Below are 26,893 nucleotides of genomic sequence, written 5' to 3' on the forward strand. Positions count from 1 at the left end.
AATTTTAGTAAAATGGCTTAACCATCTTTGAGGAGAATGAAAAGAAAACAAAACCACAGAATGACTATAGAAGTGGGGTTTTATGAGTGGAGACATGATTGAGGGGGATTTTGATACTTCTACAACTTCAATACTGTCAGAATTCCAATATTCATAGAACTGCAGGTTTATATCAGGACTGTACTTTCTACAGTTTCATCTAAATTTGGTAATGTTATGTGTGATAAACCTTTGGACATGGGTTTGTGTTTGCCCAGTGGAGACTTTGTGGAGCTCATTGTTTAGAGCCTGCAAAGATCCCCACCCTGCAGGATGGTGCACCGTGGCCTCCACCACCTTGGCCCCAAGGTACGTCTGCTCCTGTCACAGTCCAAACTTACAGGGTTAAATATGAGCCTTTTCTGGAGCAAATTCCTTCCTCTGGCCTGGCAGCAGGGACTCAGAAGGAGGAGCAGTTCCTTCTCCCCTGTGTTTTCAGTGACCCCACTGCTCCCCGGCAGGAATTCTGGAGGAAGAAGGCGTTTAGCAACAAAGGAAATGAAAACTTGGCCAGTTGGCCAGGAGAGCAGAGTGAATGCTGTGAGAAGTTGGGAGTGACAAGGAATTAGGACTGGCTAAACAATTTGTAGCAACAGACTAATTTAGAGGTTAGGAGATCTGACAAAAACTTAAAAATTAGATTTTTGCTGAAGTACAGGCCTGTGCTTTGGTGGAGGAAAATGGAGGAATATGGAATCTGCCCCACAGGACTGAAACAATGGCCAAACATTAGTAGTCTGTGTATCCTAGAAACATCTTCATATCTTTACAGTCTTGCATGCTAGTTGAATATTCTTGCTATGCTTACAAAGGTCTGATCTGTATTTTTAGCATGCTATTTTCCATTAATAAAATGGAAGACTCCTGCTAACTCTATGGCTTTCAGAAATAGAACTTTATGAAAAAAGGGAAAAGAATTATTAGACAATAAATAACAGGTAATTTTGTAAGCTACTTTAGTCAGTTTGGGTTGCCAGCAATACCGGTTTAAGCCTAAATATTTTTGGCAGTAGGAACTTCTCCAATTCTGTCCTTAAACAAATATCAATTCATAAGCTGGGCTCCAAAGTGGCGTCCAGGAACATGAATATATGGATAACTGGACAGAAATCTGGTTGAAATTAAATAATTTCCTTTTCCTGAAATGCCACCTTAGTCCTGGCAAACAGTATAATGAGCAGTTGTGTTGAAGGCATTTTCATGTCTAATATTTGAATATAGTTCCTAACATTACCGTTACCTTCACATAAAAATGTATTATCTTTTTAACGTGACTTTTAGTGACTTGGATTAGTTGTTTTATCTGCTCAGGATTTCAGATAAACTTAGTGAAGACCCAACATTTTGAAAACAAAAACAAACAAACCCCCAGCTTTAATACACATGACATTTAAGTCCTTTCTTGAACCACTATTCATAAAGGATTATATGTTTTCTTATGTAATTTGGGGAAATTTGTGTTCAAAGAAAAATCTTGAGAATCAGACTTCTTTTGTGTTGTCTCCAAAAAGAATAACTGTCAGAAAAAAAACAAAAACAAATTAAAACTGTAAAAATCAACCTGTTTTTTTTCTAAATATTTTAAGCTACACAATAAAACCACAGGATTTTCATTTACTCCTTTTGATTTTTCATTTTAAAGTTTTAATTTTAAAACAAGTAATCAGGTGTAAGGGGAATTGCACTGCTTGTATTTTAACTGGCAGAACATGCTGAGAGACTTTTGTTGACACTCTTAGTTTAATGTAATAGCTATCTTGAAACTTGTTAGTTAGTTTCAGTATTTTAAATAGAGTTTGGGTATTCTTCTGTATGCATGGCATGCCCTCTTCTACTGCATCTTTTGTAGATTGATGTCCTTTGTCATGAACAATGTGTGTTTTTTCCTCAATTCTGTTAACCTGATGTACCTTTTCCTGAAGCTATTTGTTCTTAGCATTGGCCCAAAGACCTTGAAACTTACCACATTTTCTCTATACACATTCTTTTCATGATAGATTAACAGGAAAATGTAGTTTTCCATATTTTAACAGGAACTTCACATGATTTACAATAGTTGCTGTAAATACAACTTGTTAAAACTCCATAGCCATTTGTTGTAAATCCAAGACCAAATAGTTCTTCTGATAAGTTCACTGTAGTCTCTTGTCTTATTCTTTATCTATAAATCAAAGCAAATTATCAAGATGATACACTGGACTAGTCTTCTGCCTCCTGATATGTTGTCCTTTACTATTGTGAAATGTTGGAAAAAAGGTTTAAAACTCAGCCAGTGGATATTCCACTTGAGTGATTTTAACATGTCAAGATGGAAACATTAGTACATTAGTATTACTTCAGTCTTATGTCATAGCTTGTGCTCTTGCTTCTTGCTCAAAGGTGTAAAATCTTCTGGGATGTTCCCATATCATGTTTTTCAGTGCAGAATGATAATGTCTTATAGATATCTTAAGGAAAAGATAGTTAAATAGGCCTATAATGGCAGGATAGCATTTGCAATAAAATTTTAAGCATTAAAATTTTCTTCCTGAGAAAATTGAAATGCATTTGTTAGAAACTTCTAAAGCAAGATCAAGTAGAAGCCCTGGAAGAGATACTGCAATATGTGATGCTGCATGAAAAATACAACAGCCAGACCGCTCAACCTTTTGAGTTATAACCATCTAGGTTAGTTTTAGGTTAATTTTGCTTTTGGTGCATGAAATCACCCACAGACATTGCTCATAAGTAAGCTCTGCACTAGGATATTAAACCCAGGAAATTTGTTGCTTCTGCAGAACCTGGGTAGATAATTGCTTTGCTTTGTCTTTAGAGTGGTCTTGGCACTGAGTGCTGTGTTAATTCCAAGTAGGGTATCATTTTATTCCTGGAAATGAAGTGGTACATGAATAAACAAGGTCTTAGAAAGTCCATGTGCTTTCTAATGATGTGAAAATTCCTAAATTTGTCTTAATATTTTCAACAGGATTGATCGTAAGATGTCAAATGCTCATACAAATTACAGACTGGATGAAGCACAAGCTATCATGAGTGAACTTCGAAGCATAAAGAAAGCTATATGCACAGGTGAAAAAGAAAGGCAGGACCTTATGCAGGTAAAAAATATGCTGCTGAACTACTAAATAGTAGTAACCTACCTCTGTTTTCTTGCTTGGGGTTGCATTGGGTTTACTGAGTTTAAATAAGAAAGTAGGATGGCCTAAACTGATTTTTCTGTTTGATAATTACCAACAACAAGCAGTTCAAAAATGGTAAGTGGTCATTGTCTATACTGCGAGCACAGGACTTCATATGCATTTTATATTTTTGTCTAAATTTTCATTTAGCTCAGTGTTTCATTGAATATACCTTTAAATTGCTGCTGTTAGTTGCTATGTAGTAATTACATGGTATTAAGAAAAAGCCTTTGTGATTTGTGGTAGTTGTTTTTAATTTTATTTTATGTCTCTTTGCATTACCTATAATGAAATAGGATTGAGAGTTCATGTGCTAAAATGTTTTGTCCTTGTGTCAACCATGTTTTTCCCTTTGCATGTATTTACCCACACTAGATCTCTGTCACTGTCACACTTTTTGCTCCAAGCTCTCAAGTTTGTGAGTATATCAAGGCTCTTGTTAGTTTCAAAATGGTCTCACAAAACCTTCAAATAGTATGAATAAATACAATGTATATGCAAGCATGAAATTGGTGAACTAGAGCATGAGGATTCAAGGGGGGAGATACAAACCTAAGTAGTGGAACTTCTGAGTGGTTTCTGTGCTCTGCCTCAACCTCCCAGTTGTGTGTTTGTTATTAATGTGATAAGAGCTTGATCAAAGAACAATAACCCTCTGCCACCAAGGGATTTCACTGCAGACCTGCCTGAATATGCTGCATATACAGAGAGGTGATAAGGACAGTTCTCTTCACCCAGTCTTGAAGCATTTGTTTGGAAGAAGGCATCTTTGTTACCTAAAGTTATGGAACCATACAAATTACCATTGCTATGTAAATGCTCTTTTTTCCGTTTTCTCTGCAGTAGTGTTTTTCGGGTTTTTTTTCTTTTCAGTTGTTAAATGATATAGGAAATTTATAATCTACATATTATGAATTTCCATAGTTATGCAATTATTAAGTCTCCAGTGCATTACACAAAGATCATCTGATGGACCACAGATCCCTTGTTCAAGTAGACAGAACACTGAAGTCACTATTAAAAGTTTCTGCCTTGGCAACTTTCAGCATACTTGTTATTTTGGGCTGGCCAAGTTTTAAAGTGATTCTCAGTGTTCCATGTGCCTAGGTAGCAAGAAGTGATTAGAAAGACAGTTCTTCATGGATGCAATAACACACATTTTAGGAAACTAACTGGTAATATAAGGACTTATGTGTGAGATCTTGGAGCAGTTTAACTACTGGCCTTGTTTTTACTTCCCCAGTAGATTATTTACCTCTTTTCCTTACGTTTTCTGCCCTCAGTGGCAGTAAATCCAGCTGTAAACATTCAGATGCTTTGAAAATCATATTTGGTAAACCAACTTTAAATGTGCTTGCAGTTTCTTTAAATAGTGTTGTGGTAGTTAGAACTCTAGGATCAATGATTGGGAAGTGCTGGCAGGACCAGAATGTCGAGGTTGTACAAAACAAAAGCAAAAATTAAAGTGTTTCATCCTTCTTCATGGCTTTGTGTGATGTACAGGAAATATGAGTCTAGAAAGTATCTTTTTTAAAGTAGTTGCAATCTTTTCTGATGGAGTCCAATATTACAGCATTAGAGTATATGCAGTCCAGGAGAATGCAGAAAACAGTTGTTCCACACAAGTGTAGCATGCAAAACATTTCTTCATGTTTTGTTATAATGGCTATACAGAATTAAATGTCATAATTTACAAGGTCTGTATTTGTAAAAAGGGTGTATTTTTGCCAGCTTACTGTGCTCTGCAAAAATACTCTCTTTTTAAATTTTGACCAAAAAAAATTACTTTTGGTGTCACCGAAGTAATCTGTGCTATGCCTTTTAATAACTATTGAATATTATTGTCGTAGATTTAGTTAGCTATGTCCAATAAGTACAAGTCTGTTTTAAATGTCTTCCTAATAAGTTCAGAATTCAATTTTTATTTTCCTATTAATATTGGATTTGTACTGTCCTTGAAAAACACTACATTTTAAAGCTGTTGTTGTTCAGAAAAACTTTCTTAGGAAATCTTTTTTAGTTTGAAATTTGTTAATAGATGTTTTAAAAGTACCGTGTAAAAAATATGGGGTTTTATTTCAGAGAAGGGAAGCGGACTGTTTCTCACAACTTTTTAATTTAGATCTGGCCAGTGTAAGCAACAGAACTAAACATAGTAGAAGTGACTCAGTCTTGTGTAGGTGCTTGGAAAATTGTAACTGTTGTAGAAGTATGATAATTGGTTTAGTTGTGTGGGTGACGGTGGTCTGATTTAAATTGGATGCTGTGATTACAAATAAAGCAAAACATGCAGTGCTACTGCTCAAAAAAAGTGGGCAGACTTTTTATATAAGGTTGAATAATAAAGGTCTATGGTTAGGTTCCTGAAAGCAGCATGTTTATTTCTTCTCCCCCACCTCTTTCTTAATTTTGTTTCTGTTCAGTATGTGTATGCTTTTAAAATGTCGTCCTTGGAGAGCAATGGACTTTGGTTTTTGTGGGGTTTTTATTTCTTCTTTTTTCTTTTCACTTTGTTACCAGATAAATTGGCTAAATAGATTAGATAGGAAGTGCACTGAAATTGTGCAGAGTGCTCCCAAATCAACAGGTAATGGTGAAATGACAGTGCTCATTTCTCTGTTTTTGGGTAAGTCTGGGCTGGTGTGCCTAGAACTTCACATTAACAGGAGGCTTATTGGACAGTTTCTGTGGGATTGCCATAAACAATCCTTAAACTCCAGATGAAAGATGGATTCCTCTGTGTAGCTGGGGAGGAAATTACTCCTACTGTTTATAATAAGAATTATAAATTGTTTCTATCTAAAAATGTGCTAACTCTGGTTGTAATTTTCCATGTTAGGGTTGCTGATGCCTGTTTTCACTCATCCAACTAGAAGGACTTAAAGCATTTATGCTTGCCCTAGGGCATTGTCATCTGTGCATGTAGATGTAAGTTAAAGTGATGCTGCTTGGTGATTGCCACCTGTCAAATGTTTCCTAATTTCTAAGTAGGGGCCAGGATTCAGCAACTGTGCCTGGATAGGAAGCCTGGCCAGCAGCCAAGTGGCCCTTCATTACCTGCCAGGGAGAATGCTTGAGGGCATCAGGAGCACACCAGGAGTTCATAAAGTAGCTGAAATACAGGCAAAAATTTAGACTTAAGTTCTAGCATCAGGATCTGTGGTATTGCACATACCTGCAATGTGTGTTAGGTAAAGGTGGCAGATGGAACATAACTTATTAGGAGAAACTTCAGGCATTCTGAATCCTGAGTTTTTGTTGATGCAACTGGCCATGCTTTACTGGGAAGAGGCCATGATCTGAATTTATTGTTTCCATGTTACAAACCCATTAGAGATCCCTCTTGATCCTCCATACAGCAGGAGTCTTGACAGGACTGGATGATTTCCAGTGAGTTTTGAAGAAGAGAATTAGACAGGAGTCTACAGTTTTCATAAAGTAAGAGTGGTGGGGTTTTTCCCACATTGTGGAGCAGTTCCTTTCTTAAGGATAAAGAGACACTAGCTAGGGATCTCTTGGCAGTGTAGCTTGAAATTGAATTTGCAGTTTCAGGCTGAGAAGAATATATGTTTTTTATCCTTCATACTAAAATGGCTTATTTCAGTTGGGAGGTGGCAGAAGAGTTGGCTTTTTTGGTGGACCCAAGACAAGTTAAGCTTCTGGAGGCAAGTGGCGGTAGCCTTGTCCTACTGCCAGCATGTCTGGCATTGCTCTGTGCTGTATTCTCTCCTTGCCAATGCTGCTTGTGAAATCCCAGCCCCTCTCAGACCTGTAGAGAGCAGGCAGAGATTGAAGAGGGAGCAGCACAAGCTGTCCCATACCTGGCATGAACCACGTGCCATTCCCTAATAGGAGGGAAACAGAGTGTGTGATGTAAAGGGCTGTCAGGGAGGAACACAGGGCCCCACTCTTGTGGCTGGGGTGCCCACTTACTCACTCATCCTGTATCAGGCTGGGTGTTCTCCCTCTTTTTCATCTCTGGTGGAGGCTGGCCTGAGAGAGGGGCTGGTATATGAGAGCAAAGTGAATGGACCATGTATGATGGAGGCCATCAGAAAAAGCTGCTTTGCTGGCCAGTTCCAGGCCTGCTGCAGTTCCATAATCCTGGGTGCTTCCTAGGCTCTCAAAACAGATGCCTTCAGCATGGCCTTGCTCTTCTTGTCAGTAGCAAACAGTTGCTATTACACAGGTTTATTTCTAGACTCTACTAATTGAATTTGATGTAAGAAAAAGCAGCATTGCTGTGTTACCCTTTTTAAACTACACTTTGAAGACTGAGAAATCTTCTAATAATTGGTTATGGACAGTAACCTTGGTTTGTTGCAAATCACTGGTAGTCAGAGCCACTGAAATTCCTGAGGACCACCCTTTTCCCAGTGCCATGGCCCTGACTCTGTAATTCAGACACTAGAATAAGCAGTTTTAGTAAGTTTTTTATGTGTATTTTTTGAACTAAATTTTTATTGTGTTATGATTTATAAATTACTCCAGATTTTCAAATTTCTGATAATTTTTTTACCCCACATTTTTAGATTGTCCTTTTTCCTGTGAAGGATGGGTGAGAGGACAGAATGTTTTTCATTTTTGTGTGATGTGTAATGCTTAGGATCTCTGTCATAAATGACAGCTGGTGATTTTGTTACTAATACTACATTATCTTTAATTTTTGAACAAGAGAGAATGCAAAATGAGAAAGTAAAAGTGATACTAACAATTTTGTTTAAGAGCCTGTCAACCAAGCTTATATTGTCAAAAAAGTTTTATTTGTTATTTTGTGAGATTTTGTCACATTCCCCTTTCCCCTCAAAGACTGATGTTTCTGCTTTACTCTGACAGTTTGTGTCATTGTCTAGACATTTCAGCGATGTCCCTTGCTTAACCCAAAGTGTAAAATATCTCTTAACTATGTGAACCCTGGCTAAGAGAGCACAGGGATGATATCAGCTGTCATAAAAGGGCAATCAATACAAGGTATTCATCAAGTTGGATGAGATAACAGTAGTGACTAAGGAATGTAACCTGTGCAGAAGATGGCAAAAGGGCAGGTGAATCACATTTGTCTTCCCTATCAGCTAATGTGAAGTTGACAGCTGCTAGATTTAAAGAGCTGCAAGCCATACAGAAGGTAACACATTCCCAGATCTAAAACAAATAATATAAAGTCTGCTTATTGTTACATGTGTCTTTTAAAAGGAGAGGTTTATTTCAAAGCAAACCTTTTGCATGCTGGTAACACAACAATGAATTTTACTTTCTGTAAATAGCTCTGTATAGGCAGGCCACCAGTCTTTTTAAACAATTAAATTTTTTTTCTGTTATTAAAAAGTCTTATAAGAACATTTTTTTCTAATAATTTAAAATATGTCTTCTCCTTTAGAGCCTGGCCAAATTAACAGATGGATTCAGGAATAGCTGTTGTATTACAGATTCCCTGCAGGATCTCCAGCACAATTCTAGTTCACTCAGTGACTCCTGTTTACCTCAACAACACTGTGATGCTTGTTCTCAGACTGACATCACTGGAGAGGTATGTGAGTGTTCCTATGTGAAACATTTGCTGTACAAAATTAGCTGCTTTTGAGCTACAGTGATACAGTGTTACTTACACTGTTAATTAAAGAGGTGCTGGCTGGAGCAGAAGGAAAAATCCAAAGCATTACTGCTGCTGAGGGAGTTGCACTTGCTTGTTGTTTCCACTGTGTGCAAGCTATGGGCTTGGGGGTTCTGCTGCTGGAGCATGGCAGAAGGATGCAGGGGCATGCTCATGGGCAGTGACTGGTAAAGGCAGCTCCTGGACTCAGCCAGCCCAGCAGAACCCATACTGCATTGCCTCTTTGGTGACTGCAGGTTCATCTTGGAGTAACAGCTCTTGCTTAGGTGTTCATGGACCTCTTCTCTTCATATTCCCAGCTCTGAATTACTGATACTTGTAATAAGGCAGGAAGGAAGAAAATCCTTTAGCCATCTTGAAGTTGCAGTAGAGACATGATTTTGCATGAGATGTTTGCATTGGGATAGTAGTAATAGCTGTGTATTTTTTTTTTTAATTTTATTTTTTATATCTTGTTTTTATCATATGCATATTCATTGTTCATATGTATTGAAGATGTCTAGTAGATCTCTACTCCTTTCCTCTAAGACAAGGAAAGTATTTTTTATTCTGAAAGTATTTTTCTTAACAAAATTTACGATGTAGTCTATTACACCTTTGTGCTCAAATATGCCTTTAAATATGGTATTTGAGGAGAACATACTGGCATTCCTTGGAAATTGTTCTATCTGAATGAAATTGTGTACTCCAAATAACAGTCAGTAAAAATTCAGCTTGCACTAGTACCATGGCAACCCAGTTGTTAGTCAGTAATAAAACATATGCCTCTGTGGAGGACTGACACCAAAGCAAGAAGGCAACTTGTTTGTAGTTTGTTTGTACGGTAGTTTAGATGGTACTTTACATTTAGTTAGAAATCGTCTCTTTGTTGGCTTTACCATCCCATTTCTCACCTATTATAATCCTCCTTCACTGCTGGCTGGTTGTCAGATTGGAAGTCTCCAGAAGGTCCCTACAGAAGAGGAAATCTTGTTTTTGAGAAAACTGAGCTAATGCTTAGGTGTGTTTCAGGGTGTTAGACAGATGGTGCCTTCAGGGTGTAATTTTTCAGATGGGCCATGGATGGGATTATTGAATTCTGAAACAAATTACCTAAAGGAACACAGGAGCATTTTCTCATTTGCAGTACACAATCCAAGACAACTACACTGTAGAAATTATGTTTATCAGGTGTAGGCTTTTTGTAAGGGAAACAAAAATACATAATTACCTGAATCTTTTCACGGAACTATTGTTAGCGCCAGGTGAGTAGAAAAAAGGTGGAATTTTTACCCATGGGTTGATGGATACAGAAAAAGCAGCAGTGAGAGGAGAACTCTGGAGATGCAGCAATGCTCTTGTGTAGTTTAGGTTTTAACTATTAGACCATACACAAACTTCTGAGGAGGGAAGGGCTAATGCCCTAAAATAATAAATTGCTGTAGAAACACTATGCAGTAGGAGTTGCAAAATAAATACACATTCTACAACTGCTTCAAGGATCAGGTGGATTTTTTTGTACTTATGTTTAAAATGCACTTATGTTGTAGGTGCTGGGTAACACATCACAGTACAGGGAGTGTAATCTGAATTGCTTCTAATAAAAGTATTCATAAAATAGCCATATAAAATAGCAGAATATTTCAATTAAAACACTCTTTGCCTTGTAGACTTGGATAAAGTTGAAATGCTTTGACCATTTATCAATGATTCAATTTGCTAACCCTTGATTTCCAGGTTAATAATTTATTGAAAGGGCTTATTTATCTTCTCTGCTTTTAGCAAGAAATTAGTTTTGCATTTCTAAGGCATAAAATTGATTTTTTATTATGTTACTAGTAAAGGATAGAAGTTTCCTTAGTGAATCCAGTAAGGAAGACTAATATATCCCTTTCATTATTGTGATGAGAGTGTTTTCAACTTGTTTCTTTCTTTCTTTCTTTTTCGTCCTCTCTGTGCTATTCAACTCCGCAAGTTTGGATTTGATGACAAAACAAGACTTGTAGACAAAGTAAGGCTGAACTGGCAATATGAAGAGGCCAAGAAAAGGTAATTAAAGATAAATCTATTGGGTTTTATATTTACTTTTGTGATTAAAGTTTTCAAAGTAGAACTGGACCCAGCCTCCTAGCTGAAATGTCTTTGGGAAGACTAATTTGCTCTCTATTGAGTAGTTCACAGATAATGAAAGTTTAGGTAAATATAAGACTTTATCGTCAGATTATTATATTTGTTTGCAGAGATAAAGCTAAATGTCACCCCTGTTCTATACTTGTATAAACACAAAATTGTAGTGGTTCAATTAAACTGTTTTACATTTTTTCACCCTCTTTCTCAAACCTAGATATAAACAGTCTTTAAATTTACACTTATCAGTCTGGTCTGTCAGGATACCCAAAGCCTTGCATACCTGTGTCTTAAGTTCAGTGTACTGAAGGCATGAAGAAGAAAGAATGCTGAACTTCCTGTGAGATAAATGAAGATGTTCAGAGCAGAGCAGAAGGGTACATAAAAATAAATGTTGAAATTGGAAAAAAATTCTGATAAAAATGATAAAAAGTATTACTTTAAATAGATTGGTTCTTCAATAAGTCCTACAGTCTAAATGCTTATTGTAAGTATTTCTCTTGTGGAGGCCAGTCTTGCAGTGTTTTTTCATTTAGTTTATTGAAATTTTAAAAGTACAATCTACTTAAATAATTTAGCAGGTCCTCATTGAACCTCACTGTTTTCAAACTATTTGCCACATATTCAGGACAGTAGTGTGGGTGCAGGTGATTTACTTAAAGTCAGTAAATTAATACACTTATGATTATTTTGATTTGTGCTGGTAGAATATTCTGTTACTTAATTTGACTGACACTTAAAAAGATTCAATATAGTTAACTTCAAAAACCGTAGTTTTAAAATTTGTATAAATTAGGATTTCTTTTTCTTTTTAATGTGTTCTATTCTAGCATTTTTTTACATTTCTCAGAACAAGAAATAGAAAAATAAGTTAAATTCTTTTGCCTCTGTTTTTCATATCATGGTGACTTTTTCTTTAGGGGCATCTGTAATGCTGTCACATGTCTTGGCAAGAATTGGAAGTTTATAGGCAGTACACCATTTTGTTGTTCTTGGAAAATTTACCCACATCTGGACACAATACAGGCTTCAAAAAATTAAGTTGGTACAAGCAAGTTAGGTAAACACAGCTAAATCTTCAGGATTTGTAACTTGAATGGAAGTCTGTGTCATACATACTGTGTGTAAATACCAGTGACTATTACCTAATAAAATTAAATAATTGGGGGAAAAAAGAACAAAACAAAAATGTTTCTGTGTCCTGTGTTTGCTCACAGGCTAAATTAGCACTTAATAGTCCAGTGATAATTTAGCAACTTAGAGCTGCTAAAAGAAGAATGATCAAATTTAGTTTTATACTGTTCAGTTTAACAGAGCCACTGATGCTGTGAAGATTGTATTAAAATATTTTTAGTTCAGCTTCCTGACATAGCTTTTCTGTGTTTTTTAAAACAATTATCTTCTTGTTTGTTTATGACAGGGAAAAGATGGAGTGGTGTTTTGTTGAAGGGGGTAAAGAGGTGTTGGGGTTTTATGGGTTAATTTCTTTTTAGTAGCAAAGCATTTCTCAGCTGGAAATGCCGAACATTTGTTTCTGCATGGAATGCAGTATTTCTGAACATCAGAAGTGAGCTGGTGTTTGATCTTAATTAAGTGTAGAAAATCTGGGTAACTAAGCTTCCAACTAGAGAATGGTGATTGCAGAAAGAGTAGTTTTGCTTTCCCAGGATAGCAGCTCTGACAATGGTCTGTTATTTGGCAAAAGCATGTTAGTTGCTTTAAAAGAGTAGCCTTATTCTGCCCAGTATGTTGTACGGAAGTAATCAGCTTTCAGCTTTTGAGTGGAACTGCACAAAGCTCATTGCCCCTACCAGTTATCTCTGTGGTTGCATTCTTCATTTATCATGCATTCCTTCCCCTTAGCTTGCTGGCATTTCTGTAGGGCTTTTGTCTCTGTTAAATATCTTTGTGTTCATTCTCCCTTGGCTGGTGAAATATCTACTGTTACTGCACAGTGTGGGTGACGGAATGTGCTGCCATGGATTAAATCTACAAAGTAGAAAATTAAAATGCTACAGTATGTCACAACTGTAAGGCAGTATATTGTCACTGCTGGCTTGTCAAGTGGGTGTTGAAACATACAGCAAATAAGTACAACTGACAAACTTTTAATGGGAGACTTAAAATGCACTGTAGTAGACAAGTATGTCCTTTCCCTGAAAGGAAAGCAGGAAAAAATCTCTACAAACTGAAGGACAGAGTGCTGCATTTTAGTTGCTCTTGTGAATTTGGCCATATATAAGCAGAATATTTGCCTGATGTAAAGTCTTTAAAAATTAAAATATTCTCTGTATATGGAGTTTAAGCAAGGAAATGCAGGGATTTTTGTATGAACTATCTTGAGAAATTCAGGAGATGAGACCCAGTGATTGCAGAAGAGATGTCTTGCACTCCCAAAATATCCTTCCTCCCTTATAAAGGATAAGGGAGTTCTATTTTAATTCCTCCTTCAAAAATCTCACTGACTGCTGAATGGTTTGGCCTTTGCATAAATTAAGACATTCACATAGCTTATTTTCCCCTCCATCACTTTCCCACTGGAAGGAAGTTGGATGATTTGCAATTTAATTTTTCCCATGGGTATTTCAGATGTTGTACACTGTGGGTTCTGACATTTCCAGCATGCTGGGGAAGAGATCCTCTCCCCTGTTTCTGATCCAGGCTCTTGGAGGAGTTTTGTAAATTCTGTTTTTTAACTCACCAGTCATGCTGAAAGGAGGCTCAATCACTTTTCTTCCGCTCTGTACTCTTCCCCCTCTCCCATTATTTCTAAATAAACTGTACCTTATTTCCATGAAATTTCTCCTCTCAGATCTGCCAGTGTGGCCCTCCAGAGAAGCAGGAGGGGGAGGGAGGACGGTCTTTTTGAACAGACAGCCCCAAGCTGCCTGGATAAATACTGTTTTTAGTTTCAGTTGCTATTTCAGTGAGACCACCTCTCATGAAAGCATTTGCACAGTGGAAAATGTACCCCTCAAGCATTTTTCTGAATATACTGCTTCATAGCACAAGAAATCAAAAGCAAATTGTTTTTCTTTGATAACTCTTAAGTTGTGCTGTTCAGTAGAATGACTACATGAAGTATATTAACAAATATTCATGAAGTGTCATTGCTGCAGTGCCTCATATCCTGTGAGGTGTGTTAATTGGTAGATGAAAAATAATCCCTCCAATAAGAAGCAACAAAAATTTTAGCTGTAGGGGTTTTTTGTTTGTGTTTTTTTTTTTTTTTTTTTAATCCAGTCTGATGGTAGCTAACTTTAATGAACTAAAAATACATTGAAACAACTTCAGCCAGCCTACCTAGTTTGGGTAGTATTTATTTGTATCTTCTGTGAACTTGAATTCAAAGATGTTATTTTTCCATTCATTTCATAGAGGCATGCAGTGGATGTCAAGAGATTTATATTAGCCTTGAAAAAACCTCTTCCTCAGATATGCATAATATTTCTACAGTTGTCTTTAAGGATGTTACTTCTTTCTGATCAGTATAGTTTGTTGCAAACTTGTCTCATTTTGAAAATTAAATTTCAGTTCGACCTTTAAAATCACTAGCATAAGCAGAAGTGTGTCAGTGCAATTTGTGCTTTTAGTGACAAAGTACCTGTTTGGATATTGATAGCAACATTCCAGTACTAATACAATAGCATAGTCAAGTAGTTTCCTTTTAAAATTTCTCTTGTATAGGCAGGTTTCAAGGTTTAATTACTGAATCTCTAGTGAAATTCAGTGGATTTTTATGCTTTATTCTGCTGAACAAATCTGAAAATCTGACTTAGGGATGAAGTAATTTTTTTGATGGCACATAAACACCTGACTCAGCCAAACTTAAATCTCCCAGTGTTGGTTTTTAAACATAAAACATTTCCTTTGGGTTACAATGGGAGCTTAGACATGCTTTTGCATTTCTTTAAAGTTTTGTACTATTTCACCTGTGCATTTGGGAAAACTTGCTTTTAGCAGATTTTTGCAATTTTTCTAAAAGCTGCAAAATGCCAGTGGACTAATGGTTTAATGAATTTCTTAAGCCAGTTTAAGACCTTGTTGTTATTGAATGAACTGGGTTGTCAGGAAGGCTGGGTATTGTACACAGCCATACTCTTGTTGTCTGCCAAAGCTACAGTGGCACATACTTGCAGGAACAGCCAAAATAGACACAGTGGAGAAATGTTGTGAGCATTTGGCCGAGTTCCCCAGCTTCTTGTTCTTTCCATTTCTTTCTTCGCCTTTCTCTAGTGTTCCTCTCTTTGGATATAAATCATAATCCACACTCAAGAGGGTCACTAAATATCAGAAATTACCAAGTTCTTACGCCCTTCATTACGTGTCTTCAGTCCCACAGCCACCTCCTTTGGGCATTGCATGTGGGAGATATTCCCTGTTTCCTGAAGCGTCAGAGAACTGGGTCCAGTTATAAGCCTAGGGAAAAGAGTAAGCCGGGCTGATTTATGTGATCTTAGCCACTGTTTTCTTTCATATAGGAACTAGAATATTTTCTTTATTTTGTCCCCACTGGTCTTCCCATACCACAAGTAACAAAGGCCTCAGTTCTAGAGTGGTATGGTATGTCAGCCAAAAGCCTATGCCTTTAAATGTAGAGGAGTGTTGTTGGGTTTCCTTTCTTCTCCTTGTAAAGTTCAAACCATGGTAAGTTTGAAGAACAAGTGCCAGCTGTAGGATACCCATAATTTTTCCATTTTATGAGCATGAGTTAATACCTTTGAATTGGTTCAGAGTATTTCCCTCCCCAAGACACCTGTCTTGTTTATAGTCTGAGTAAGAATCTAACATGGGATAAATTGTAATTGTAAATCACTCATCTCACAATGAGTGATTTTTACTCACTTCTTATGCTCTATTTAATAAATATCCTCTTGAGCTCAGCAATATAAGTTCATTAGTGCTGGGTTCAGATACCACCCTTGAAAGTGATTTTCTGGACATTAACAAAATCTTTAAGGTTCCCCAGGTATTTTCAGTGATAGTAGGGTTGCCTCGTTTTGTCAGGGGGAGAGGGAGCTGTCTAGAGCTATAATGATTCAGACATGCTACTAAATTTAATTAAATTATGTCTAATTAAATTTTGGAAATACATGCCTTTTTTTCCCCTGATGTAGTTTGCGTAATAAACTAGTGTCTCTACTGATTTTCATCCTCATGATGTGTCTGCATTTTCTTGAGTGAGACATCATTTTAGATACCTAGGTATGACCATTTCAGGACAGATGTGCCATTTCAAGTCAGTGTTTGCTTAAGATCATCACCAGGTTAAACCTTTGTCATCCCATCTGTGCCCCTCCCTTAACAGGAACTGTTATGTTCATCTCCATTAGAAATTTTAAAATACTGAATTAAGCACCAAGTTGGCCTGCCTACCTAGGGAACCAGTCATTTGATACCACCTACTCCAGTGAGGAATGCAAGCTCCCCAGCACTTGTTATGCAAGGATGGGAATGGGCAAAATGCCTGGAATGTTGATGGCTCAAAATTAACAGTTTTTTCCACAGGAATATGTTAAATGGCTTGATCAGTAGGGACCTCAGTGTCTGGCATTAGGCCAGATAAAAGCACTCTTTTGCAGTCACTACAGTTAAAAAATGGTATCTTTAAAATACTCGTTAGGAAGGAAAGATGTGTTTGAAAAACAGAGGCTTCATGAAGGATCCTAAATATTTTTTTTCAGTTTAGGTTGCAATCTATGTCAAGTCATTGATTTAAGTGGATATTTTAAGGCAGGTTAATATATGCACTGAGTTTGACAACAGCCATTTTCTTCTAACACAGCAGCAGTGAGAATGGCTGGTGTAGTACAGGCATAAAGTCTGGCATAGGCAAGCAGAGTGAAATGGCTTATTCATGTATTTATTGTGATTGGAAGAAAAGTTTGTGTTTGATGAGACAGACTGCAGTTATGGAACATACTTAAGAGGACTTTTTTATTAAGTTCTGAGCATAACTAAACATGACTACTCCAATTTTCTTTTCGTAATTTTGGGTGAATGAGACCATAAAAGCCTTAGGGGTGTCTTCTGTCCAAGGAGATAAATATTCCAATGTGTCACTGGTAACTTCTTGGATCAACTTACCATACAGAGGGATTCCTCAGTGGAAAGCAAGCAACAAAATTGCCCCAAAACTTCAGTTCATGTGCAGGAAATAGAGGTTGCAGAAAACTGGCTTATTGGTGCTTCAGCAGATTCCTGCATTATATAGTGTTGTGCCTGCTTTTTCTTTGTGTAAAGGGAAGACTGTAGAAACAAGAAGAGCTAGCTGAAAGAGCTAGCTAAGAGTGTCCAGGGAATCAAAGTAAATACCTAATCAGATTTTGGAACTCTTCAGTGATACAAACTTTGTCCACAGCAGTACTTTCCCTTCTTTAATAACAGCATAATTAAGTTATTGTATGAGAACTTCCTACTTTCAAAGCATCACCATAACAGAAATTGAAGGGAAAAAACAAACTTTAAGCTGGAATGTCATACACAAAGGGAGTTACGTGCTCTCAGCAAGCTCAAGAGTCTAAATTAAAACCTCTTGTATTTAGTGAAGGTGGTGTTTCACTTCACAGACAAGTGGAATCACTGATTCACTAGCACTGAAAGAAGGGAATCTCTTCTCTGATCATACTTCTCTCTTCCTTGTTGCCTTCATTAGTGTTCATTTGTACCTGTGGTCTGCTTCTTACGCAGCTCCCCTTGCAATGACAAAATAACTACCAAAACAATTGAGAGTGTTAAAATGAAGAAAAGCGTCAGTCCTTCAGCTATCTTATGAAGAAACACAGAGACTTCAGATGAATCTCATCTTCTTTTGTCCACAAGCTGTGTAAAAGCTTATGAACACAATCAAATAGTCCAGGCTCATATGATTCACACTTGCTTGCCAAGCTGTGATAACTCAATTGTACCGGAATTCTGTGATTCTGTTGAAAGGATCTTGAGCCCTTATTTGTTTCATTTGGCACTGAACACCTGAAAATCAAGCTCTATGTGCTTCAGGAGTGTTTACTGAATATTTAACAGCAGAGCAGCCTGGGTAGGAGAGAGAAGAGATCCTGACCTTGCTTGCTCTTCCTGGCCCTGACATTTGGTCAATGGGGCGAGGTGCTCTTCAGGAAGTTGCATCTGGAATTCATGCACAATAGCTGAAGTATGAAATATGTAGACTGTATGTATTGATCCACAGTGGTGCCTTCAGTAGCTATTGTCAGGAAGTTTGTTATTAATGCAAGGAGGAAGAAATGTTATTGAAGGGCTTGATAAAGAATTCTGCTTTAGACAAAAATATGACATAATACCCAATTTCTTTACTTGCTGAAATGAAATCTAAGGGGTTGTGGGGAAATTGCAGTGAAATTCTTATTCATGTATGGATGTACTCACTGCAAAGTTACTTATTGATAGTTTATTCCCTTCCCCCGATAATAAGATGGCCAAATACTTCCCAGATGTTAGTAGGAAATAAATCTTATTGCATGAGCTTCTGTTTTCAGATGGGGGAAATGTCTTTGTCATGTTGATGCCTTTTCTTTTGTTCATAATCACATTATCACACTGTGAATCTTCTGTTTGTGTGTTATGTGCCTTTACCTTGCTTTTTTGTTATTATTTTTCTTTCTTACCAGATACTTTTGAAAAAGATTATTTTAATCAAAACCAATGAGCTATATCACAGTTTTATGGCTGGCTTGAAAGTGTCTTATTTATTTATTTATTTATTTATTTATTTATTTATTTATTTTATTATGTGCCCTATTTATTTAAAGGGTAGTAATCTTTTAGAGGTACTGATCTTTGTTTGAGTGCTATAATTTCAAAGTGAAGATGAAACTGAGGTATAAACTGCAAAAATACTGTACAGTTCTTGAGTTTCAAGTATTCAAAAATCAGAAAACTAGGTTTTCTCTTACTTACCTCTGATTTTAGCTGTTCAATTCTAAAGTGTCTAAATTGTCATTGCAAGACAAACATAAATACCTAACAGTAAGTGTTCTCCCTCTTATGCCAAAAGAAACATTCATGAAATGTCTAGCTTTAGTGTTTTTGGTAATACTGATTAGAGTTCAAAATTTGTTTTTAAAAGGACATTTTCTTAAAATGTCAGCTGTGGAATTATTCTTAAAACTGTTGTTTCATGTAATGGTACGGCATGTTGAGATACAAGAAACTACTTCTAACTATAAAGCGTACTAGAGAAAAAAATCCCAAGTTAGCTTATTCAATTGCATAGTTTATGATAGATTCATCTAAAGCCACTTGTATTTTGTAACCAGTAAGTCTTTTTTCCAGACTGATTTTCTGTTTTAATGACAGCTTTAAAATTTTAAAATTTTTAAAATTTGTCATTTAGCATAGCCTAATAATTTTGGCCCTTTGAACCATTCCTGTACGAGGTGGGACATGATTGTATGGACCTGTTGTCACTAGTTAAGCATCTCACCTTCAGCTTCTTCAAATTCTTACTGCACTTTTGAAATCCTAAGTTAAGATCTGATTGTAGAAGAAAGATGAATAAGAAAATGTTCAGCTTCATCAGCAGTACAGGCAGTAAACTCGAGTTCTAAAATATTAATTGATTTATTACAAAATGAGAAAGGTGTGAAGACAGATATTGTCTATGCAGTAGATTAAAACACTGTAGTTCTCACACATCTACACATGTAGGAACACTTGCAGTTATTTGCTGTTTTAAAAATACACAAAACAATTAAGAAACTCCTAAAACCAATCAACCAAACACAACCCTCCAAAAACAAGCCCACCTCAAAACCCAGAAACAATCCTTCCAAACACTTCCAAATTTTCTTGGTTTTATATTTAGAAGAAGAAAGGAACAGGCATTAAAAGGCTTCACACTCTGATATATTTCCTCTTGTCTTTCTCTTCTGAATTTTGAAATATATTTATTCTCTTTTAAAGAGTTTCAAATATACAACAGCAGCTGGCCTTGCTGGATAATGAATCCTGGCCAGGAATGGCTGAAGCAGACAGGGACCGTCTCCAGCTCATCAAGGAGAAGGAGGCTCTTCTTCAGGAGCTGCAGCTCATCAGTCAGCAGAGACGATCCCCAGAAGACATTGCACGTCTGGAGGAGGAAAAAAGACGCTTGGAGGATGAAATTCAGCGAGCTCGAGCAACGTCTGCTCATGGGGCCACTGAAAGGTTTGGGAACTTGGATTGTTTCCTCCTCTGTTGTGAGATCCATGCGGGTAGCTTCAAAAGGAAGAGTAGGGAATTTCATTGTGTTTAAGGAAAAAAGGAAATTGCTAGAGAAAAAATTAGTTTCAAAAAAGTTGAAGACCACTCCTGTCACTATTTAATTCTATCTGTCTTGAACATTTCTGAAGCAGAGTCACGGGGATGTTGACTAGTTTGTTTACCCATTCATCTAAAAATTCTGAATAGGAAGAAGAAATCTGAATAGAATCTTGAAAGATGCTTGGAATAGGTCTGCATGATACTGTCTGATAATAGAGACCTGGATGACAGTACCTGGATAGTGAAAGATTTTTCTGTTCTTTGCAGTGGAGTAGTAGTCATCTCCAAAAGCATCAGAGCAAAGATCCTTTGCTATATTTAGTTTCTGGCCTATAACAGGAAAGTTAAATGATTATGGTTTTGCTGCCTGTTGTATACAATATTTCCTTTTCATTTGCAATCTCAGCAGTGGAAACACATCCCAGTTTTGACATTCAGAGAACATAGGAAGCAAAGTCATTCTTGAAAACTTAAAAATCAAGTTATATATAAAATAAACAACCCAAAAACATATTAGTGGAAACTCAGTGTTTATTTCAAAATTGCTTAGCTTTTCCTGTAGCCAGAGAAAAGGACAAAACATCTTAATCTCTTTTTACCATAGACTGCTTCCAGTGAAAGCAAGAAACTGCTTGTTCTTGCTTCTCATAAATAGTGGTAAAATCTCAGCTTTGACACTTCAGGAAAACCTACAAGAACCAGCTTTAATGTGATCTGTGTAAAGGTTAATATTTACACAATTAAGACACTTTAAGAATATTTGAAAGTGCTTTCCATGTACAGATTTTGACAATTTCAGTCTCTTTGAAAATGCTTACCTCAGACAGCAAATTCAGGCAGTAAATAGAAAATTCACAGCCAGCCTTCAGGTCAGTGTAATATATTTTGCAATTTTTGCCATATTGTTACATTGTTTTTCCAGCTTAAACTGACAGAAAAGGGAGTTCACTTTACTCTGTGGTGTAGTAAGTTTTATTTGTTGTTTTTGGGCTCTCATGTTAGGTAGTGCATACTGTGTTGGCAAGAAGGCTAAGCTATTTTTCCATGGAGTTCATGCTGTTAGAAACCAACATTCTACTGTGGTACTTGATATTTCAAATGCTAGCAGAAAGTTGAGCAGAAGTTAGAATCTATTTTTTATGATAAATGGGAGGAAAGCTTAACTATTAGTAGCCCTGATTTTTTGTTTGTTTTAGACTCAGAAATAACCAGAAGTATTTCTAATTCTGCTTTTGTATTTCCACTTTATTCTAATTGTGAAATACAAAGGTGTTTCTTTCTTAAATAATTAACACTTCTATTACTGAGTTATGCACAGATCAGAATGAACTTAAAATCTGTATGACAGAGGGTTTTGTTCTTTGTTTTTGTTATAGTGTTGTTTTTGTTAATATTGGCTGACAGCCTTAGTTGGAGGCATTTCTTACCTTTTAGCAAAGATACCTACCCTGCAGCACCTATCACTGTGGAGTGTAGGTTCCTAAGTTTGTTTCTTACAGTAGATGGTGTGAATATCTCTGCTTTCACCTGCAAGCTTTTGAATCAGTTTAGTTTCTTGTGTCCATTTGTCCTTTTCTCTTGGTTCCTGCATGCAGTGCCTGTATGGTGTAAGTTTGCATAGCTGAGCTGCAGCCTTCCTTGTGCCACTAGTTAACCTGGCCTGGGGTGCACAAAGGGAGGAAGAAAGCTTAAGAGGTGCTGTTTCATCCAGTAGAACTGGATAAAACAGTTTTTCAGCTGATATTAAAATCCTTTTTGTTGATTTTTAAATCCTGTTCATTAACATGTTGAATTCTAACAGCTGCCTTTGCAGCTGAGGAGGGTCTGAGGCAGCCCAATAACTTTGATCTGCTTTCTCCAAACCCTTTGTTAGAATCTCCATTTCCAGGCACCTTGTTATGTAGGGCTGGAGCTGTAACTTTCCTGGATGTACAAAATGTACAACACAAACCAGAATACTACCCTGACACTATCTTGAAGTTCAGTGGTTGGGCTTGGAAAACAAAACATCAGGAATATAATTCTGGATCCAGAAAAAGAGTAGATGGTAGATAAAATCTATTATTTGAAATTCTAATAATGTCAGAATACTGAATTCCAGGTATCTTATAGGTGTGTGAGATTGATGGCATTACAGTTACATTCTGTTTGTATTGTGGTAGTGGTACTGACTAATTCAGCTGCTTGTTATAACAACGGGCAAAAAATAAGTTGCAGCATGAAATTTTTCCTGTAATGTAGTAGTCAAGATGCTGTATTGCCTGCTTGAACATAATGATAAATGAATGCACGTAAAACACATGGAATAAACGCTTAAATTTGACATTGGTGGTTATAGTCAACAGAAGTCCTTCAAAAATTTTCTTTTTGTCTTTGAAATTTTACACTACTTTTCTTGGAATATTTTTTTTGTGACAAGGTAGAAGGGCATAGTATTTTAATAGCAGAATCAGGTTGATGCAAGAGAAGAAAAATAATCTTGTAGAGTCTGATGTTTTTACCTAGGACTTCTTATGACTGCTAATTCTTTAATGTATTTTCAGCATCATGACTCTTACATTATGGTTCAGCTACTTTTCTTGTCTGGGAACTCTCCTGCAGTCTTGGTTCTTGTGTTCTTGCTGGAATTAACAGCTGCATATGAGCAGCATAAATTAAAACTTTTCATTAAACGGTACAACTTTTTTCAGTATTCCAAACTTCAATGCATTGATGTTTTTCCACACTTGGGAAGCTCCTAGAACTTTTGTGATGAAGAAAATAGTAATATGTATATGTTTAATTATAGGATACTGTTACAGGAGAAGAGAAATTGTTTGCTTATGCAACTAGAAGAAGCTACACGTTTAACCTCATATTTACACTCCCAGTTAAAAAGGTAAGTTATGTAAAAGCAGCAGGTTTTAAAGTAACTACAGCAGAGAAGAATATTAATAATGCATGAAGTTTATCTTTTATACTTCTGTGTATATATGCCAAGTAAATTAATTTTTCACAATATTTATACACTTTGCACTGTGGAATGTGATGATTTGGATGGAGTTTTATAAATAGTATTAGTGATGACTATTTAGGGTACGTTATTAAGTGTAGCTGGGAATTTTATGTTACCTTACTTTCTGAAAAGGAGATAAGTTATTAAAATCTGTTGTAATATTGTTACAGTTTTAATAAGTTATTAAAATCTGTTGTAATATTGTTACAGTTACATGGGCAGTTAACCTTCTTTTAAATTCTCTGGTTTCTTAATATCCTGATACCTTCAAAGGTAGGGGGTTTTGATGTCTGGTAAGATGACAAAATTTTGCTATTTAAATACGAGAATGTGTTAAGACTCACATCTGAAGTTCAGCATGTTTTGCATATTCACACCCACAGCTGCCTTTTGAGATGCAGCTCTTGGGGATTCTTCAGTTTAACACCATAGCAGCATCAAAAGCTCAGTTCCTGCTGAGTTCCTGTCTCACTTCATCTCTCTCTGGCATTAATATTCTTGCCCCCCTTAACTGAGAATGGTAAGAGGAAATGGAATAGGATTCATCCTAAACTCTTCTTATTTTGCATTGGAAAAACCTGTGAGAGTGAGGCTTACACAGCAGTTTGTTAGGACTTTGCAAATCCCTTTGCACTTCTCCCTGGATTGTTTATGACCAATCATTAATGTAAATTTGAGCTGGATCATGGTAATCTATCCTTCCTGGCTTTACATTGAGTTTGCTGAGCTAGAGCCTGCTCTGGCCTCTCTTCTGCCAAATCGCAGCTGTTTACATGTTGGATGAGAGTAGGCTCATCCTGCTCTTGGATGTTGTTGGAGTGTTGTCTTCAGGCGCTTAGCCCTGATCTGGTTGTCACATGTACTTCTTCAGTCATGGCTGTGCTTGAGACTAGGGCAAGAGACATGAGCTAGACTTTAAAATGCCAAATCATCCTTTCCATGTCACCGTACTGAATACATTTAAAATTGCTTGTGTAGTCTGGATTAGTGTTTTAATGTCTGCATTGGTAGTTCTGGTTATATCTGAAAGGACATTTTTGTGTTTTCTCTTTCTTTGCATGCCATAGTCTGTCAGCTAGCACCCTCACCATGTCCTCTGGCAGCAGCAGGGGATCCCTGGCCTCCAGTCGAGGATCCTTGGCCTCCAGCAGAGGCTCCCTGAGCTCAGTCAGCTTCACGGACATCTATGGCCTCCCCCAGTACGACAAGGCAGACAGCGTCACAGACTACGGGCAGCACTTGCGCTTTGACATCATTCCCTTCGAGGCGCTCACCAAGGACGTGCCCTATGCGGATCCCATGGGACACTCCGGTTTCAATAAGCAGCGCAGGTCCCTGGACACGCCGCAGTCCCTGGCGTCGCTGTCGTCGCGCTCCTCCTTGTCATCCTTGTCTCCTCCGAGCTCGCCTCTGGACACCCCGTTTCTCTCTGCGTCACGGGATTCTCCATTGGCTCAAATGTCAGAGGGCTTTGAGGAGATTGCAGGCATGGGAGCCCTGGAAATGCTCAGGGCTCAGACCACAGCCTTGGGTGATGATGATGCGCAAGGCACGAGCTCATCTCAGACATCTGCTTACCCTCTGGACAGTGAAGGGCTGCGAGAAATGGGACCACACCTGACTGCTGTCCAAACTGGTGGAGGTGAGTTTTGGATATTATTATTTTGCCACATTGTCTTAGAAAATGTCACACAGACCTAAGCATGCCAGCACAGTAGAGATTGTTCCTGAGTCCCTGAGTATTTTACTACCATCAAGTAAAAATTGCATGGTCAGTGTTACCTGTTAAAAGCCTGACCAAAACACAGGAAAATCCCCCAAACCCAAACTCTAGTTTTAGGGCAAGGAGGTGCAAGAATAGAGAAACCTTGTCAATAGATCTTAAAACAGTGGTGAATTGACTGGAAGAAAGGGCATGGTATATAGACTTTCACTGGAGTGTAGCCTTTCAAGGATGTAGCAAGAATAAGTAAAGTATTAGTAAGAGAAAGTATGGGTTAGTTACTTCTGAGGCCCCCAGTTGTGCTGATGTTGCCATTATTCTGATAATGGAAAACAAAACAAACTCAGGAGAGATAGGAAATAACAAACTACTATTCCCTACAATAAAAAGCCCGAACACAAAATCTGAGGTGATGCTTTTGACTGTGCTTGAAGGCTGGCTGACTGCAATGCTGAATTTTGAATTTGTACGTACACCAGCCCAGGTTCCTGTGTCCAAGTTCTGTGAGGAGCAGAAGCCACAGTGGCATGGCTGTAATGAGTGCACAGTGCACTCATGAGTGGGTGCTTCATCAGCAAAGGAGCATCTTTTGTAGGGGATGTGTGAGATATTGTGCATCTTGGCTGGTGTGCTCTGATGGCAGAGGGGTGATGGGTGCAGCTAGCACAGCACATGCACTGTTGACTTTTCCTTTCCTGCTGGACTGTCAAATTGAGGGACTTGATTTAGCTTGCCTTGGCAGAAGCTTCTGAGAGCACTGCAGTTGAGAAACATAAATTAGAGAAATCAAAAGAGGAAACAGAAAACTTTTGAAAAAATGAAACAAAATTAGAAGCCTCAGCATACAGGCACATGACAAATTTATTTTCCTGTTTTGACCAACCAAATGAAGAACTGCTCTTAATGTGAAAAAGATAATCATGCTAACATTTTTGTGTGTTAGCTTGCTTGCTTTTTTAATAATACCATACCAGTAGAAAAAGGCTTTTAGAGTTTAGTTTAATATTAAATGTTGTGAATGTCTTTTCATTTCTATATCTAGAATTCTCTGTTAGCATTGTGTAGAATGTTGCATTCATGACTCATGATGTCAGGAATAATATGAACTATAACCAGAGAATGGATCATATTATCCTACCAAAATCTTACTTGGCAAGTGATAATACAAAGAACATTGATGGTATTTACAGAAAACCTTTCTGGTTTTCATTTAAAAAAAGAAATCATTGCCACAGTGCTAAAAAGCCTGTATTGTTCAAAAGCATTTAAGTCTAGACTTACCTAATTTCCTTAATGCAGCTAGCCCTGCCAGAAGATACTGCAGCAGAATTTACTTTTACTAGCTGTAAACATTTCTAGTGCCCATACTGTAGCTTTCAGACCAAAATAAACAGAATTCCAAAGACCAGCATGAGAACTTGTGCTTAAATTAGTGCTGTGAAGAGGCTTCCTGAGGCTTTCTTTAAACCTCAAATCAGACCACAGCATGTCTTCACCCATTGTGGTAAGTGAAAGTATCTAAATAGTTCATTTATAGCTTGTGTGTGTTTCCTAGAAGTGAAGGCCTAGTGTGAGGGCCTAGGCAGCAATACAGGATGGAGCTTCCTGCTTTGATTTTCTTTTTCTCAGTTCTCTGCTGTGTTTCTACACATCTCACATTTGTCTGAAAACCTCTGTGCTTAACCTGCTGTCTGTGCTGGGGTGTCCAGCTCCTAGCCCAGAGGTTACAGCTTTTCTCTATGTACAATGGAGTATTTTGTGTTGCTTTTTGAGGAAGAATGTGTGGTTAAAAGGTCGCCAGGCTGCCTTCTTTTGAGACTTTTTTTTATTTTTGATATTTGCATTTGGAAACAATTACTGAAAATAATTTAACCTTGCTGATTTTTGCCTGTTTTGAGTTCTACACTCACTAGCTAGTGGTTTGGAATTGTAATGCAGTTGTTTGCAAGTAGCAGTTGGAAGTTTTGAAAGGTTTTTGGTTTTGT

The 26,893-nt window shown here is 37.3% G+C and overlaps 1 protein-coding gene across 3 annotated transcripts in view; it reads left to right on the forward strand.

Annotated features, from left to right (window-relative positions):
- Positions 1-26,893, forward strand: part of WWC3 (WWC family member 3) — a 98,937-nt gene that overhangs the window by 50,280 nt on the left and 21,764 nt on the right. For all 3 annotated transcript variants that reach the window (XM_058821807.1, XM_058821790.1, XM_058821798.1), the window contains exons 6-11: positions 3,005-3,134; positions 8,593-8,742; positions 10,781-10,854; positions 19,852-20,094; positions 22,979-23,068; positions 24,253-24,827. In XM_058821807.1, the coding sequence (XP_058677790.1) occupies positions 3,005-3,134; positions 8,593-8,742; positions 10,781-10,854; positions 19,852-20,094; positions 22,979-23,068; positions 24,253-24,827 (1,262 nt within the window). The remainder of the gene's footprint in view (positions 1-3,004; positions 3,135-8,592; positions 8,743-10,780; positions 10,855-19,851; positions 20,095-22,978; positions 23,069-24,252; positions 24,828-26,893) is intronic.

Source organism: Ammospiza caudacuta, chromosome 2, assembly GCF_027887145.1.
Source record: "Ammospiza caudacuta isolate bAmmCau1 chromosome 2, bAmmCau1.pri, whole genome shotgun sequence".
NCBI classification, from domain to species: Eukaryota; Metazoa; Chordata; class Aves; order Passeriformes; family Passerellidae; genus Ammospiza; species Ammospiza caudacuta.